Source organism: Limanda limanda, chromosome 4 (genome assembly GCF_963576545.1).
Source record: "Limanda limanda chromosome 4, fLimLim1.1, whole genome shotgun sequence".
Taxonomy (NCBI): domain Eukaryota; kingdom Metazoa; phylum Chordata; class Actinopteri; order Pleuronectiformes; family Pleuronectidae; genus Limanda; species Limanda limanda.
The window spans coordinates 18636441-18653218 of record NC_083639.1 but is presented as its reverse complement, the minus strand read 5'-3'; the positions used below and the strand labels follow the sequence as shown (position 1 = coordinate 18653218).

The 16778-nt window shown below is 41.0% G+C and overlaps 1 protein-coding gene across 1 annotated transcript in view; it reads left to right on the top strand.

Moving 5' to 3' along the window:
- The first annotated feature begins 1956 nt into the window (after positions 1–1956).
- The window catches only part of frmd4ba (FERM domain containing 4Ba), a 28742-nt gene continuing 13920 nt past the window's right edge, over positions 1957–16778 (top strand). Inside the window, exons 1-11 of the mRNA XM_061069283.1 lie at positions 1957–2118; positions 5472–5537; positions 5627–5721; positions 5944–6036; positions 6356–6440; positions 8100–8156; positions 8490–8512; positions 13637–13720; positions 14460–14525; positions 15047–15104; positions 15675–15761. Of these exons, the coding sequence (XP_060925266.1) occupies positions 1957–2118; positions 5472–5537; positions 5627–5721; positions 5944–6036; positions 6356–6440; positions 8100–8156; positions 8490–8512; positions 13637–13720; positions 14460–14525; positions 15047–15104; positions 15675–15761 (876 nt within the window). The remainder of the gene's footprint in view (positions 2119–5471; positions 5538–5626; positions 5722–5943; positions 6037–6355; positions 6441–8099; positions 8157–8489; positions 8513–13636; positions 13721–14459; positions 14526–15046; positions 15105–15674; positions 15762–16778) is intronic.

Genomic DNA, 16778 nt, shown 5'->3' with positions numbered 1-16778 from the left:
GTATATAAACTGGAAGCACAGGGAAACAATATAACCTGGCTCTCTCCAATCAATATCCCTGAATGCTCAACTCATACTAGTGTAAACAGAGTGGATCTTTTTGTGCCAGAATGAAGACGTACATTAACACAAACCCCTGAGAATTGCACATAATCCCATTTTCTATAAAAGCCCATTGTCACAGCTGCCTGCCGCTGCTCATGCTTAGTATAGCCAGTTCACTGCCTGTCTACACTACATGAAGTAAATGATGTGATTATAGCCAACATGTGTGTTTCAGACACATTCATGCAACTGCACACGCTGACTGACAGATGCCTGACTGATAATAAGGCCGATTTCTTTTGATTATTTGTTTTTGTAGCCCAGGTTCACTGGATGATGGATGGATGGATGGATGGATGTATTGGTGGAGAGACAGACAGACAGACAGACAGACAGACAGACAGACAGACAGACAGACAGACAGACAGACAGACAGACAGACAGACAGACAGACAGACAGACAGACAGACAGACAGACAGACAGACAGACAGACAGACAGACAGACAGACAGACAGACAGACAGACAGACAGACAGACAGACAGACAGACAGACAGACAGACAGACAGACAGACAGACAGACAGACAGACAGACAGACAGACAGACAGACAGACAGATAGATAAAAACATAGAGGTGCAACATCCTATGCCCTTAAACTTTGACGAGAGTGAGAAAAACTACCAAAAAAACTTTTATCAGGGATAAAAAAAGAAGTGCAATAGATATCGCATGTAACACAGCACATAAACAAAATAACATTCATGGGAAAAGCTGAGCTGCCTCACTGGCCTCAACAGTAGATGAGGCAGAAAACAGCATTGCTCATTTACTCTATATGCTTTGTTTTCTTTATTTAATTATTATTATTCCTGTAGATGTGGAGGTCACAGTGTTCCTGCTCTGCTCTGAGAAAATTATGTTGATCATGTTCAATGAAACAGCGCCGTGTTGACAGAGGACAATTTAGCATTCTTGGAGACAGGGGTCACATAAACAAACAGCGTGATATTGTTTCCAGCTGAACTGCAACACGTCGCTGCTGAGAGCTGCTCAACTCATCTGTTCTCCAGCTTTTCCTTTTTTTTCTCCTTTGTTTATCTGAGTCAGGTGTACGGCCTGTGTGTGCAGCTGGATAAGGGAAGACGTCTGGCTGTGAGACACAGGCACACTTAAGTCCACATATTTTATTTTACTTCAAAAACTTTCTTAAAAGGTTTTCCCACGCAGTTTCACTTTTAGTCTTGCCCCGTCAGACAAACACAACCAATTATCTTTAGTGTTCCTGCATAATATAGAGGGTGGAGATGTCTGGTCTCCTCAGGAAATTGCTCCCACATCCCAGACAAAGTGTCAAACCGTTCCCACACCCCTTTTTTCAGACAATGGAATTACAATACTTGCTGAAATAATAATACAAATGATAGAAGATGACATTCGCCTTAGCGTAGCAAAATTATATTACAATGGGGGAAAAGAAACCTGCCAAACAAAACATTCTCACCACTGTGAGTCACAGAGCTGTGTATTTCTGACTTTAGAGGTTGAGTGGCCAGCCGGAGCTTGTTTCTGTGTTTGTATACAAGAGTGTTTATGTGGAGAGGAGTTGGAGCCTCTGCAGCAGGGGCCTCGTGGTTCTGTCCTGCCCTCCCCTTGTGCACACTATGAGGCAGTGTTTTGGACCCAGGCCCAGGACCGAGCCTGAGGCATGCCGCTCTGCTCCAGCCTCTCCACAGCGCCGACTCTCACTGACATTACATCAGCTGGGTAGACATAGTAGACGTTTGTGCATGTGTAGATGCTGCTTTCAGCTTGTTGCTCTGAAGCAAAACAAAGTGGTCTGCAGTTCATCTCGTCTCCGGGCTCTGAGTCTGTGAGGTGTCATCAGTAGCAGTAGAAAAGAGCCCTCAGTCATGGCTGTGCGCATCATACGTGGAATGGAGGACCTGGTGGCATCAAGCAGCCAGCTCGTCTGGGGCCTGGCACATCAGACCTTGAGGAGGTGGTACAATCGTGGAGTGATGCCATGCAGACGCTTCCTAGAAGCCTGGTTCAGGATTGGGAAATGCTACCAGGTATGGCAGCTCTTTTAGCAGCGGAAGCATAAATGCTTTAATTAAAAAGGAGTTTTATTGATCGCTTTCTCAACAGCCAGTGTGATTAATTCCTGGATGGCAGATGGATTTCTTTGGTTGAATTGTTGTGTGTGTGGCTTATATTAACTAGAATTTCACAGGAACTTTGCTCCGTGTGAGTTGAGCGGGTAATTTCTCTCACTTGGCTCGTTTGCGTATGCTCGTGTTTATTTGTGCGACTGTGAGGAGGCTCAAGCTGCCTCTTAGTGAGTCACAAAGTCTGTTTTTTAACAAGGGTCTCTCTCCCTGCACATGTGGCAACCATTAGAAATCAGCATGACCGGCTGTTTGATCTCACTGTCTGGCCGAGGAGAAGAACTTTCAGAGTTGGTCTTTGAAATGAATTGTTGCTGGAACACCTGTCTGTTGGGTGAACACATCGTCCAGATAAGGTATTTAGAGTCAGTCAGCATTTAGTCATTCATGTTTCAGGATGTTTTACACACCAGTTATTTGTAAAGATTCTCGGTCTCACTCAGATCACAGTCTTCTGAGTCACATCAGCCGACACAGTGGTCCCTCTGTGACTCCTTTTCAAAGTGCATAAAAACACCTGGCGCTCACGTGTTCTCTCTAACAGATTGTAGTATCTGTTAGAAAGTATCAGAGCCTTTGAATTTTTAAGCAATATACCAGGATGCTGTTTCTTCCCCTCAGAGTATTAAAGCTTATTTATAGCAAGTCAAGTGAAAACCCTGCCTCACATTTACACTTAAAGTACTTATTACACAGAAAATAGAACATTGCTGAATTCCCTCAATTCGTAAAACACTAATGAATTAAGTTTTTTTTGTAATTATCCCACATCCATTTGTGTATTATAAACTGTTACATTCAGTAGAACAAACTTTATTTATTTGTGTGCTACCAATTGATGCAATTTTTTAAGTTGGTCCAACAACTTATTTCAGTGTATGCATAAATTGTGGTATTATCTAATTGTATCTGATTCAATATTTAAGGGGAAATTATTGTTGTAGGTTAATGTGAAAGTTTATTGTAACAATGCAGTTTATTTATTTCTATATAAAGTGATCATATGTTTTTGGATAAAAGTCTTGATTTGAAAAGTATCAAGTGATAAAACGTTTACTTAAGACATATGAAGAATTATGAATGGAATATGTCTGCTGCCACATAGTATTGAAGCCAAGGTAATTTGTTACTTTCCACCACCGTGTGTTTTATTGCTGTGGTTTACCTCTGGTTGACGGTTGAAGTAGTTGTCGACCTGATCAAAGCGGCAGGGTGGGCCCGTCTCAACATGAGAAGGTCAGTGGCTGAAGGTCATGTGAAGAGTGCGCCATTATGAGCTCCGTGCCCATAATGACAGGGCTGCAGGGGGGGAACGACCTCCCTGACACAGATGTGACCCCTCAGCGACATCACTCAGGTCCTCGCTGTGGACAGAGAGCAGTTTCTGTCAGGATAAAACTGTCTTTTAAATCTTCAGAATACTTTGTCACTTTTATATACTCATAAGGGGATGCTCTTTAGATGTTTGTGAACATATTTGAAACTGGTAATGTATTGACACGAGGAGAAAAGACAGAGATAAAGGATTTTGAGTCAGATGCAAAGATTTTAATGGTGAATATAAAAGTAATTGTCTGTCTGTGAGCTTGAAATCAGACTGTAAACTAAAGGCCTTTGTTTTTTTCTCCATGTTTGGACTTCAGTTGTTAACAACAATGCAGCATTGATTGATTGGCTGTATGAAGGATTGTTCTCTGGACAAGTCACAACGCTTGAGGCTACTATAGATATTAATCCCTGATCGCTTCTTCTTGCCTCTTCTGGACCACTAAGATATGGAGCTGTAAAAAGTTCCTGCTGTGCCACTCACATCCTACTTGGATGTACAGTAGGAGTGGATATGGCGTTCAAATCCATGGTTTCAGAGCAAAAGTTAGCACATTACCAAACTAGTGTGAATGCAAATAAAACCATTTGTTGAGGAGTGAAGCCCACAGAGCAGTAAATCTCCCTGAGGTTCAGGGAGTTGGAAAAACAACACAGTGTAAAAGCAGCTTGTACATTATAAAAGAGAAATGACGGCTCTGTTGTGGCGCCGAGGACAATGTGTCCTGAAATTAAATGCCGTGCCGGAGAACGTCTTCTCCGCCTGCGGTCACACTGGACGTCAACATGACCCTCACTTTTCCAGCACAGAGGCCAAACAGTTGGATACCACATGTTTTTCATTGAAGTCACAGAGAATGAAAGTGCAGGGACACATTCCTGGGCAGCAAAAAGCATCAAGTAAACACTAACACACACTCCTGCCAATGAGGTTCTGCATCGTGTGTCTGCAATTTAACAGTAGCAAGATATGAACAGAATGAGAGCGCCCCTTTTTCTGTCTTTGTGCTAAAATACAAAGCAACAAAAGTAATTTTACCACATTTAAAGCCACTTTGTATGATATCTCAATGTGATTGGCTAGTTATATGACAAAAATTATGGCAGCAAAATCTGGAATTATAATCATTTAATTGATTATTAATAATTCTTAATGATTCTTTATTTAACAGATTATTTAAACAGAGGGTGATCAGAATGTGCACAAGTAATCAAACTTGTTTTAGAGTAGCTGAATGTCGGCCTGAATGTTTGCTACAGCTTAACAGAGTGAAATATGATTTGAATATTGTTCATCACCACACAATAGTATTCCTACCTTGTCCTGTGTGAAAGGCAGGTCTGCTGACTGCAACAGATTGACTCTTAAAACTATTCATCTTAAACAATGGAATGGAAATTCCATTAAATTATGCAGCAGCCCTTCATTGTCCTTCAGTTTGATTACTGTACTGGAGAGGAAGACGAGGGCTGATGATGACATTTCAGGGATTTTCAACAAACCCGTGTTGATGCAGAGGAAGGATATGGAAGAGTGAAAAAGACAAAGTGTGTGTGTATGGGACCAAAGAACCTGAGACTCTTTGTTTATGATTCATGCAGCACATGTTGTAAATCACAGCTTATTTATGACTCTTCTCCGCTTTGTCTAAAATACAGTAAATAGGGATTATCAACTTTCAATGACTTTGATGTTTTGGGACATGGCTCCCACATGGACATTTGCCCGGTGGCTCTCTTTACCTATTCATTCAGCACAAAGTCAAACATGACACTGAGGTGAGTCATTCCAACGATGCAGCCATTTTATCCCGGGGGCTAAAACAGTGGAAGGACGGCTGTGCGTGTGGGGAGGCACAGGTAGAGGTGGAAGAGCTGTGTACTCTTACTTTTGAAGCAGCTGACGTCTCATGTGATGTTTTTTCCTCTAGATGACCGAAGGACGTCTCTGCCAGATTCACCTCCTTGACGGCAGGAATCTGGAGCTCCTGGTGCAGGTATTTTGTCTCCTTCTTTATTTCTTAAATTTCATTTTTTACACAAGTGATCTCAACTCCAATCCTGTGTGTCTCTCTAAACTCTGCAGCCCAAGCTGTTGTCCCGAGAGCTGTTAGATTTGGTGTCGTCGCACTTTAACCTGAAGGAGAAAGAATATTTCGGATTGTGCTTCATAGATGACACGTAAGTACATTTCCTAATATGGGACACATATTAAAGACTTAAAATTTGTGTTACTGTCTTACATTTTATTTTTAATGAGATGATTTGTTGATTTAGAACCAATCCTTGTTTACAGAAGGAGAGAGAAGCCTTTTGATAGTAGATAAAAGAAGAGACAGAAATTAAGATGTCAGTATCACAATAACATTTCAACTTGCGATTTATTTGTTTATTTCTGCTCAGTGGCCAGAATAACTGGCTGCAGCTGGATCGTAAAGTCCTTGATCATGACTTCTCCAAGACCTCGGGGCCTTTGGAGCTCAAGTTTCTTGTGAGGTAAGTGCTCTTGCTGTTAAAGCTTTCCAGATCTGGAATACTCGTGTGCTTCCTCCATGCACATCAGTCTATAATATCTAAACTCTTAGTGCTTTACATGAAAAACTGTGGTCTGAATGATTAAATGATAGAAGCAAAATTGTCAATAGTTTCATGGCTTGTTTTAGCCAGCAGGTGGCAGTGATGGAACACTGCTGTGTGACTTCCATGCTTCAGTAGATGACACATGATGAAGTCTGCTGATACTGATGCTGAAATAAAAATACAAAATGCATTGACATCACATTCCAATTGAACCTTGCTGTTAAACTGTCCACAGGTTTTACATTGAGAAGATCACCTTCCTGAAAGATAACACCACAGTGGAGCTCTTCTTCCTGAACGCAAAATCGTTGGTGTTTAACGTAAGTCTGTTTTAAGCATTTATTTTATTTTTATTTTTGAATCTCATAAATCAAATATGGTTTTTCCTCTAGCTCCAGATCATTGCACCCAGACATTGATTTCCTTATGAGCAGACTCCCAGTCCAACTATTGATCAGCGTCAGATTTCAATCAACTTGGGGTTGATGGTCAGATGGTCACGTGATGATCAATATGTTGTATGCATGTTGTTGTTCATATAGGATTCACATGTTTTGTAACTTTGTAGTTGGGTCTATGTTATGCAAGACTTACCATAGCAATATTTGAATGTAAATTGTTGTAGCACATAACATACAAGTATACTTTCTCAATATACAGCTATTTTGATACACACACTTTTATCTTATTTATTCTACATTCATGCAAGAGTTTATTCATACTATGATATTAATTTATGCGTTTCTACATTTCTTAAATTCTTGAGAATATCAACTACTAACAATATTTACATGTTAAAAACTTTTTAATGAGCACACTCGTTCTTTCAGAATGCTGCTTTCAGGTGCTGTTGGGAATTCTACAACATAACTCAAATGGCCAAACAGCATTCAAAGTTTGGTCAAATGTTATAGACACTGACTTGAAGTTTATGGATGTATTTAATATATAAATATATGGTTGTTTATATATTAAAATCGCGTAAGTAAAGCATCCACTACCCGCAGTCCGTCAACATTGTCAAAGAGATCTTTACATGGTATTGATCGTATATTATCCATTATGAATGCAGTTATGAATGGTGTTTTACGTTTGGTCGGATAATACACATACAGGTGCGTTACTACTACCGCATACTGTTTTACTACAGTTGTCAGATAGATGCTAAAACTGGAGAGGCGGTGGACTAGTGGCAGAAAGTTGGACTACTGGCAGAAAAAGGTCTCTGGTCCGATGCTGGTTCGACTCCACGGAGTTTCAACAAAAACTTACCTGGATGGAATAACAACAAAAAGATGAACCTGGATCTGTCCAAAAAATCAAAAGACTATTCTCCCTACCCTGTCTAGTGCCCCTGAGCAAGGCACCTTACTCCCCCAACATCTGCTCCCCGGGTGCTGTACATGGCTGCCCACTGCTCTGTGTGTCCTGCACCAGATGGGTTAAAAGCAGAGGACAAATTTCCCTCAATTGCATGAGTATGATTGTGCATGTGTGTGGGATAACTAAAAATGTATATAAACCAGGACACGGAAATGTACGAGGAGCAGTGAACGCAGCACAAAATCAGACGTTGCAGTGCAGTTTTTTTTCGCGCGGGGAGCAGACTGGTCGCCATGGGAGACGGAGACTGTTGAACCTGCTGTCGGACCGTACCACTATCACTGAGAGGGGCCGTCACCTCCCGCAGGACCTGCAGCTCGGCTCTCCACGCACCACTGTGGATTTCTCCCGTTTATAGAAACCGCGTCGATAAACCGTGCGGCCGGAAAAGAAAGTTAAAAACACGCCGGGGGGGGGTTTGAAACACCGTGTCGTGCGAGCGGCGGTGGTTGGGTCGGTAACGGTGGGGCCGAGGTACGAGGATTCCCTCTGAAGTCAAGTGTTCGGTGCTCGGCTCAGTCAGGCTCGACTCTGTGTGTGGGGACGGGAGAGGGTTCTCTGGAGGAAACTCGCTCATTCACTTCTTTCTCCCGCAGGAGACCATCGAAGTGGAGAGTGGGAATGTTTTCAAGTTAGCCGCCTTCGCCTTGCAGGTAAGAAAGAGTTCTTGTCGCAGGCTTTCCTCTCTGTAATGTCGCCTCTCATGGAGCCCGACGGTCCGGGACACGCAACATTTGAAAACAGTAGTCCCTGGGGGGGGGGGGGGGCTGTTTTACTCGCAGCCATTGTATGCATGTGACCCTTTATTATTCATATTGTCCTCTAACAGTCAGCTTGTGCTTCAAAGCAGTGTGGGAAATTAACATTGGGGTCACACGAACTGTGTTAGTCGTGTAACTTTGTGTAGATCGCTAACATTAGCAGGCTTAGTCAATATAGGGTTGTTTCATTTGCTTTTACCAACGGCATCATTTTCTCCTTTTCAGGAGGCTAAAGGAGTTTACACCAGGTAAGAAATCATATTTTATTAAAACCTTAAAGTCATTGCAGTGAATGAAAGAAAAACAGATTAATCTTAAAGGTCTTCGTCACATCAGGGGCACCGTTTATTTATTTTTACAACACATTTTAAGCTAAAGGATCAAATTTAGCTGAGTGAAATCAACTTACATCAAGTTTTTGCCTTTTCACTAGCATATCATTTTTTTTTGCTGTATTATTATACAAAACATGCATTAACATTTTAATTTGCTAGATTCTGCAGTTGAGAGCAAACTACACGATATAAATAGTCTTTGTCAAATCAAGTACACTTTTTTTCAAACACATTTTGAGTTGCAGAATCATTTTACTTGATGAGACTCTGCACATACAAGGTTTTTGTCTTCTTCAAAGATACATGCACTAGCTTATTTTCATATTTCTGCTATGATGGTATACAGAAACATGCATACACAATGTTAATGATCTAGATTCTGCAGTTTAATGCAAAATACACCACCTAGTTCCTTTTTCACTTCAAGAAAATATTGAATTTGAAACACACCTTGGGTCACAGGATCATTTTTAGCTGGAGAGGGAAATTTGTCATTTTTAAAGTATTTCACTAAGGTTCTTAGAGAGCATGCATAAACTATTGAATGATCTTCATTCCTCAGTTGAATGCACACTTCACCATCTTAAACACATAATTTAAAACACAATTTTAATTTACAGGAGGATTTTTAGTTGAAGAGAGATTACACACACATAGATTTTATAGTTATTTAAAGATACATGCACCGGCGTATCTTAATATTTTTGCTGTATTGGTGTTAAGAGTTAGAAATGCAGTAACATTTTAGTGAACTAGCGTCTGCAGTTGTATGAGTCTGTCGCTTTACTCTGACAAGGAAGCAGAGTTGGACTTCTCTCGCTGTTTGGTCAGTGCTCACTGAGTAAATATTCACTGTGTACAGCCAGTTAATGCTAAACTTATCAGGTTCAGAAAGTATTTTTTACACTGGACTTCCCTCAGTTAATAATTTCCTTTTTTATGTTGCTCTTGTGACATTGAACTGAACCCCTGCTGGCTTGCTGCCATCCACTCGGTTCAAAGGTTGTGTTTGAAATCAGAACACTTGTTCTTTTGTCACACACTTGCTGGGGAAGGCAGACAGCGTATTCACAGTTTAAACCTCAAAACTTTACCAAAGCCGTCCTTTCACTAATGTGGTGATTGTGTTATCTCTCATAAATGTCACAGCACTTGACAAAAACAGCCCATGTGACACGAAATACTACACAATCTGGTCACTTGGAGATTCTGCACTAAGCTTCATAATCTTTTTCGATAGAGAAGATGATGTTTTCATAGTGGACCTTGCTCTCAGAGGCTTTACCTGCTGGTAAGGTATGCTGTTTTTTTTTCCAGCCACGGGAGTGAAGGGCTGCCATTTGTTAACTTTACTTGTTGAAGTGAGTGGCTGAGCAGGTTGAAGCAGAACAACCTGTGTGTTGTCCCTGTGCTTTGCCTTTAAAGGCCTCTCTCTCTCTCTCTAGCCTTTATGTGAACACAAAGATTTGTTCTCTGTAAGGAATTGTGTGTGTGTGTGTGTTTGTGTGTAGTTTGAATGGTGAAATATGCAATACAGCGTAACCTCTTGTCATCCCACACCATTGTTCTCTTGCAAAAAAAGTGGAAGGCAAAACTTGGCAGTGTCTGTGTTAGCTCATTAACTGTGCTGCACCATTGACCTGATACATGTTAATTATCATCTATTACAGATTTGGTTCAGATTTATGCCTCAAGTGTCTAAATTACTTCCCCCTGAAGTGTAGTGCAGTACATGTGGGTGTGGGGATGGGCCCTACTTTGTCTTGACTCTGAAAGCACAATAAGAGACAACCTGCCAACAAATCTGGTCAAATCAGGATGAACGGGTGTGTGTCCAAATCTTTTTTCTTGTTATTTTCCCCCTTTCTCACTCTGATTTCTAATAAGTTGTAGAACATTTGCAAGCATTTGTATTCTCTCAGTTGACGACAACTATTGGGAAATGTGTTTTCTACTTTTGAGAAATGTGTATAAATGGCATTATCCTCAAACGTCTGGCTCCAGGATTTAACAGTGTTTTTGTACTGGTGCATCCCCCGCTGTCTTGTGGCCACACTTCATCATTCCTATGAATGATGTCCTTTATTTCTTCTTCTTTTAGAGAATCCTCTTATATACTCAAACAATTTAAATGTGTCTCATCTCCACTGTATCACCAAAGGGCAGTGGAGTAGTGAGATTAGCTGTTGAGGAGTTAAGGAGACCTCCTCCTCCTTAAGAAGGATGAGCCAGACAAACTGTCCAATGGTAGACAACTTGGCGTCGGGAGGACTCACTGCAGTCGTGTTATTGTGGTGGTGCAGGCCAACCCCCTGCTGTGCGTTGAATTAATGCACCATCAGGTTTCACATTGTACTTGGAGTGTATCTGAATTCCCTTTACTTTGTTCACATGGCATCTTCTTTTACTGCAGTGATTCGCAAACTATTTTGGTTGTTCTCATCACCTGCAGGTATAACTAACAGCCATGTTTTCTCAGGTTGATGATCGGGGTTTTGGAAAACAGGAAATCACCTAAATGAGTGATATTTTTAAAGATCTCTAGCTGTTTTAAGAGTAACTGAGGGGAGGTTTTACTGCTGTTCAGTTGTCAACAGCTTCATCAATAAGCTTAAAATGTTCCGGCTGTTAAATTAAGTTTGATTTACACATTTGTGTTCTAATTGTGTCCATATGAGCCCATTTTACACCCAGGCAGTTTTAGACTTCAGTTCTATTTGCAGGTGTAGCCTCTAGTTAGTGGTTCATTCACAGCAACAGGCTCTCATTTTGCTCCCCCCATAGTCACCACGTCTCGGCCCTGTGGAATAGCTGACACATGAGTATTATCTCTCCCACACTGAGTAGGCCGTGTTGGGCTGGGCTGTACTGGATGTTGGATTTTCCCCACGCTGCAGGCTGCTGGGAGATAACAGACGTAGTAATGAATTCCAGATTGCTGACGGGGCAGCACGGCTGCAGAGTAGATCACCCCGACAGCACCAGGCCCCGGTTCCCTATAAAATGTATGCCATCAAACACACAGCGAGGTGCCATGGCAGCAAAACCCAGTCAAGCTAGGAGAGGTAGCAACGGGGGAGAGTGATTCAAGTGCCTCTGCCCTTGAGGCGGCAGTGGCTCACCTTTGTTTTTGTTTAGTAAGCGGTTTCAAGTAACTGGATCATTATGCTTTTGTACTACCATGTTAGTGGCAGCGAAATGCCATTAGAGTTAAATTGAGTGAAAGGCAACATAAGGTCAAATGGCTTTTGACCTAAAATTGGCTTACATACTTATTTTCTTATGTAGAGGATACTGACAAAGACCTGTTACACTAATTGCAGATGTTGTAATTGCTTTAATACTACATAGGGTCTGACCGGCACATCTGAGTTGTGTCTCAGTGATTTCTAACAGCTGTGGGGCTCGTACAGTACTTTTCAACAAGGACAGAGGCTGCCAAGTGCTTGTGAATGGCTTTTGTTCAGATCTCTAGTGGACTGGCCCAGCAAGCCAGAGCTCTTTTTGTCCAGTAGAAACTGAAGACCCTGTGCTCCCTCCTACATGATGCTGGAGAGACTCGTAGGTCACTGTCATAGACCTCGACAGTGACAAACACCACAGTTTGTCTGTACAGATAACAACATGGTCAGTTGCTGTGTTTATTGTGACACCTGAAGACTATGTGTAATAGAACAGTACCTGCTGCATCTGTCATGGTTCGATCACTGGCTGTGCTGTGAAGATGAATCAGTATACTGTAGTTTATCTGCAGAACATCAGATAACTGATATGTGCTGTATGAAATGGATTTCATATTATTGAATAGATTTTTTCCATGTCCTTCAAGAGACTTTCTTTAAGTTAAAGGCCCTGTCCCGGCTTTTATAAATTAATTCTGGCAAGACATATGTGAAGCTTGAGTTTAGTCTTGGCAAGCAGCAATACTCTTTATAGATAAGAGAGATGGAAATAATATCCTGACACTGCACCTTCTCTAAAGGTTTCCAAATATAAGTTATTGCTGCCGTGACTGAATTCAAACCACACTGTGAAAGTACTAAAAACATGGTGAACTGTTCTCTACATACTTTTCAACCTTGGATTGAGATTCTTGTGTAAACATTTACCTTACTCTCCTTATGGCCCACATGCTGGTATGGAACATTCATTTTAAACACACAGTAGTATTTAATTTTCTATTGCTATATAAGGTCTCCTAAGCAAATCTAAGCATTAGTGCGAGTGAAGGGTTTTGAGTGAAATCTGAACATAAAATGAAAAAGTCCTTGTCATAAACTGAAAAACCCACACTCTTTGAAAAAAAACATAAGGTTACTCTAGGATGCGGAAGCGAAATGATGTTATGTTACACTGAATTTTGCTAGGGAGCATGCAGGGGAAATATCTGTTTCATTACCGGTCCAACTTCTTTTCTTTCTGTCAACCACAGAATGAGATTGTGTTGTGGTGGTAGCTAGGGAAGGTTCAGGTTGATGAGGGTTGATAACTGTGAACATGCATACAGTAATTCACACATACAAGAAAGGTACAGATAGTTGTTCCTCTGTGACCAGCCTGCCCATCGCTGTGACACGCACAGCCAAAGTGGAAACTACCGATTTTTATGCTGACTGATGCATGCCTGCCGAGGAGGATAAAAACGTTTATGGATTCATGGAAATCCCACCAACGTGGAAGGTTAAACTCTGACAGATGTGTCAATGTGTTTGTGAGAGAGAGACAGAAAGAGGGTCACACACAACTCTACAATGAAGCAACAGCAAAAAACACTAAGACCAACACTTTTTCATGTTAGGAAAAGTGTAAAAATTGTATTAAATCGTTATGGAGACGTTGTGGGACAAATAGGACTATTACGAGCTGCCACAGTCTTAATTAATGGGAAACTGGCGTTCACACATACAGTACAGCCCCTTTGTGTAAAGAGTAATAGCAAGCTAAATCTGTTCTGAGATCAAAATGCCACATAGAAGGACTGTTATTGTGAATGCTTGTATTTGCTGCTTGTAATCCTGTGTATGATTTCTTTTTTAGTGCTGATACTGCCAGATCAGACCTGAAGCAGCTCCCAGTTCTACCAACAAGAGTTTTAAGGGAGCACCCATCTCTCAATTTCTGGTAAGATATCTGATGTTGTGGGTGGTTGGGGAGAAGAAACACCCTTTTCTATTAATACACTTACAATTTTGCTGCCAGATTTCCTGGTTGTACAAAGTGGTTTGTACCCCAGAAGAGCAGTTCTGGGCAGTATGGTGCAAGCAGTCCTTCCTGGTTCTTGGCAGACGTGTTTTGCCTCTAATGAGGTGACTAATTAATGCCTGGGTTTTGTTAATTAAGTTTGCCCATTAGCCCTGAGAGTGGACAAGGAGGTGCTGACAGACACTGACTGTGTGAAGGATTGGTGTCTTTCTGTTTCTTCCCTCCACACTGCTGTTTTTGCTCCTCTTCCTGCCCCTCCTCCTCTGCTTTGATAGTTGTCTGAGGTTGCTGCATATGCATTGTGTTTAATATCCAAAGTAAAATTACAGTCTTACAGTGCATGTGTGAGCACATGTGTGCCACCATGTTTCTCTCTCTCTCTCTCTCTCTGGCTCTCTCTCTGGCTCTTTCTGCCTGTTGTGAGTTTGCTGCCGGGCTATGCAATTAAAAGTGATGATTACAGTGGCAAGTAAATGGGATGCATCTGCAGGAGAGGAGGATGAGAGCCATCAACAGGCCAGTAGGCCAGACTGCATTTTCTGCATGAGCAGACACAATGTGTGTCAAAGAAAGAGCCCTCTCACAACAATCCCTCTTTGGCTGGAATGTGTAACACTTGATGGATTATTCATTTAAAGTTTTATTTGTTTATTTGCAGTGAAGACAAAGTGATTGAACATTACAAGAAATTGAAGGAACTGACCAGAGGACAAGCAGTTGTGCAGTAAGTAGTGAAATATGAATACACTATTTTTATGTTTTTTAAAATTAGTTTTCAAACTGTACCCTCCATTAGACATTACTGCCTCTGATTCCACAGTGCACTACACCAGGCTTCCTCTTTAACCTCGTGTGCCTGCTCAGTGGCGGCTGTTGTTATAAGAGGTGGCTGCTGTCACCTTGCCAGAATGTGTCATTAATTACAGGAGGTGCTCTTAGTTTAGGCAGCCGGCCAGCATGGGGAGGATCACAATCCTCCAGTGTATATTTCCCGGCACTGTATTTCAGTGCATCCCTGGGTCATTTACACTGGGATGATTTGTGTCCTTGAACTGATCAATGGACTCTCCCTCTCGCTCTGTCACGGCCCTGAAACAAATCGATCAACTTGCCACTGCAAATGACTGTGGCTTCTCATTCACTGTAGCTTAAACCCCACTCTGTCTGTTTTACAAGAGCCAGCAGTTGACAGTGATGAAGTGAAAGTGGCTGCATTTCTGTTAAACTGTTCCTCTTCCTCTAAAGGTATCTTGCCCTGGTGGAGTCATTGCCGACATACGGAGTCCATTATTACCCAGTGAAGGTAACTGTGGTGCTCTGATTATTCTTTCAATATCTTGTCTTCATCTCTTTTTCTGCATTTAATGATTTCTCAATATCACCTTTATTCTTTTAATTTTAAACGCTTTGCTTGAGGATTTTTCATGAGACAATTTCCTGTTTAAAATATGTCTTGTAGCTAAAGAAGCCACACATGTACGTTACTGTAGAACTACACAGACCTGTACTGAGTCTGCCTGGGTGGGATAAGGAGTGCACTCAATCATTACTGCAAATGTTAAGCTTAGCATTATTTAAGTGATTCCTCCAGTTTTAATTTGCTAACTTTCTCGACCAAACCCTATTAAATCAAGGTGTCTGAGAAGATCAAACAGTGATGATAAAATGACTCAGTCAGGCTCAGAGATTTTAAGGCCTTAAATGTATCTGATCTCTTCTTTGCTGCGAACCTAATGGGGTAATTGCCTCAGTAACAGGCCTCTGTTTATTGTTGTATATATATATTTTTTTTTTGACTCCCACCAATAAAGCTACCTCTTACTGCTCTAATGAGTGCTGCTGTGTGTGTGTGTGTGTTCATGTTTTCATGCAGGATAAGCAAGGACTACCGTGGTGGCTGGGAGTCAGCTACAAAGGCATTGGCCAGTACGATTTGCAGGATAAGCTGAAACCAAGAAAGGTAGACTGACATCTTTTTACAGCAGCCCTTTTTTCAATAACTTATTTAGTTTTGATTTGCAATGTTATTATTTCAAAGCAAGTATACTGGTTGACTCATATTTCTTATTTCTTATCTTAGTTTTTCTACATCCTTGTCCAATATCTAAGGATACAGGGTTTGATATAATGTACGTGTAAAGCCCTTTGGGACTAGCGTGTGTGTGCGGGCCTTATATAATTATAATTGGTTTTCTTACAAACTCAAGCAAGTTAAAATACCTGTTTTTTTATTTTTTTGTGGATGTATATCTTATCAATCAGTGATGAAAACTAAGTTTCTACTGAAATCACATTTGTATTTGTATTGGAACATGAAACTAATTCATGAGACAAGAGTGTAGAAATGTGGCTTAAACTGACCTGTGGTTCTTATCATGGAGTTAAGTTAATTACTTATCACAGTAGCCTAATTATATCTGAAAAAAACAAATGTCAGACTCACTGATAACATCTCTGTCTCCTTTTTCACCTCTGATGAGTTTACACCTCTGTGTTAAGCTCTATTGAAATACATAACTTAAGCACTGCTCAGCCCTGTGCTTTTTGTTAGCTGGTTAATGATCCACCCAAACAGTAAATAGGTGTAAATAGGACCATGTTTCCCATGCTGGTCAGGAGAAAGAGGGTCACAGATGGGAAAATACTTTGGAGTTTCAGTACAGCATGTGCTGTGTGCAGTCAAGGCTGAATGTTTCACATCAAATACAGTAACAAACCAATATCAACAACAATGGATATGAATGTTAGGTATTATGAACAACACGGCTAACACATTTGGGGGAAAAATGGACAAATAAATACTTGCTCAAAGTAAACATATTCACAAATCAGAGTTTGCCATGGGCCGAACAATCTATACAAGATGTCTTTAACCCTTGACTAGGGTGAAGAAAAACCTCCAAAAAGAAAACCCTTTTAACTGGAGGTGAAAAAACACAGAAATGTCAGAGAGAGTTACAAGTGAGTGTGTTTAAAA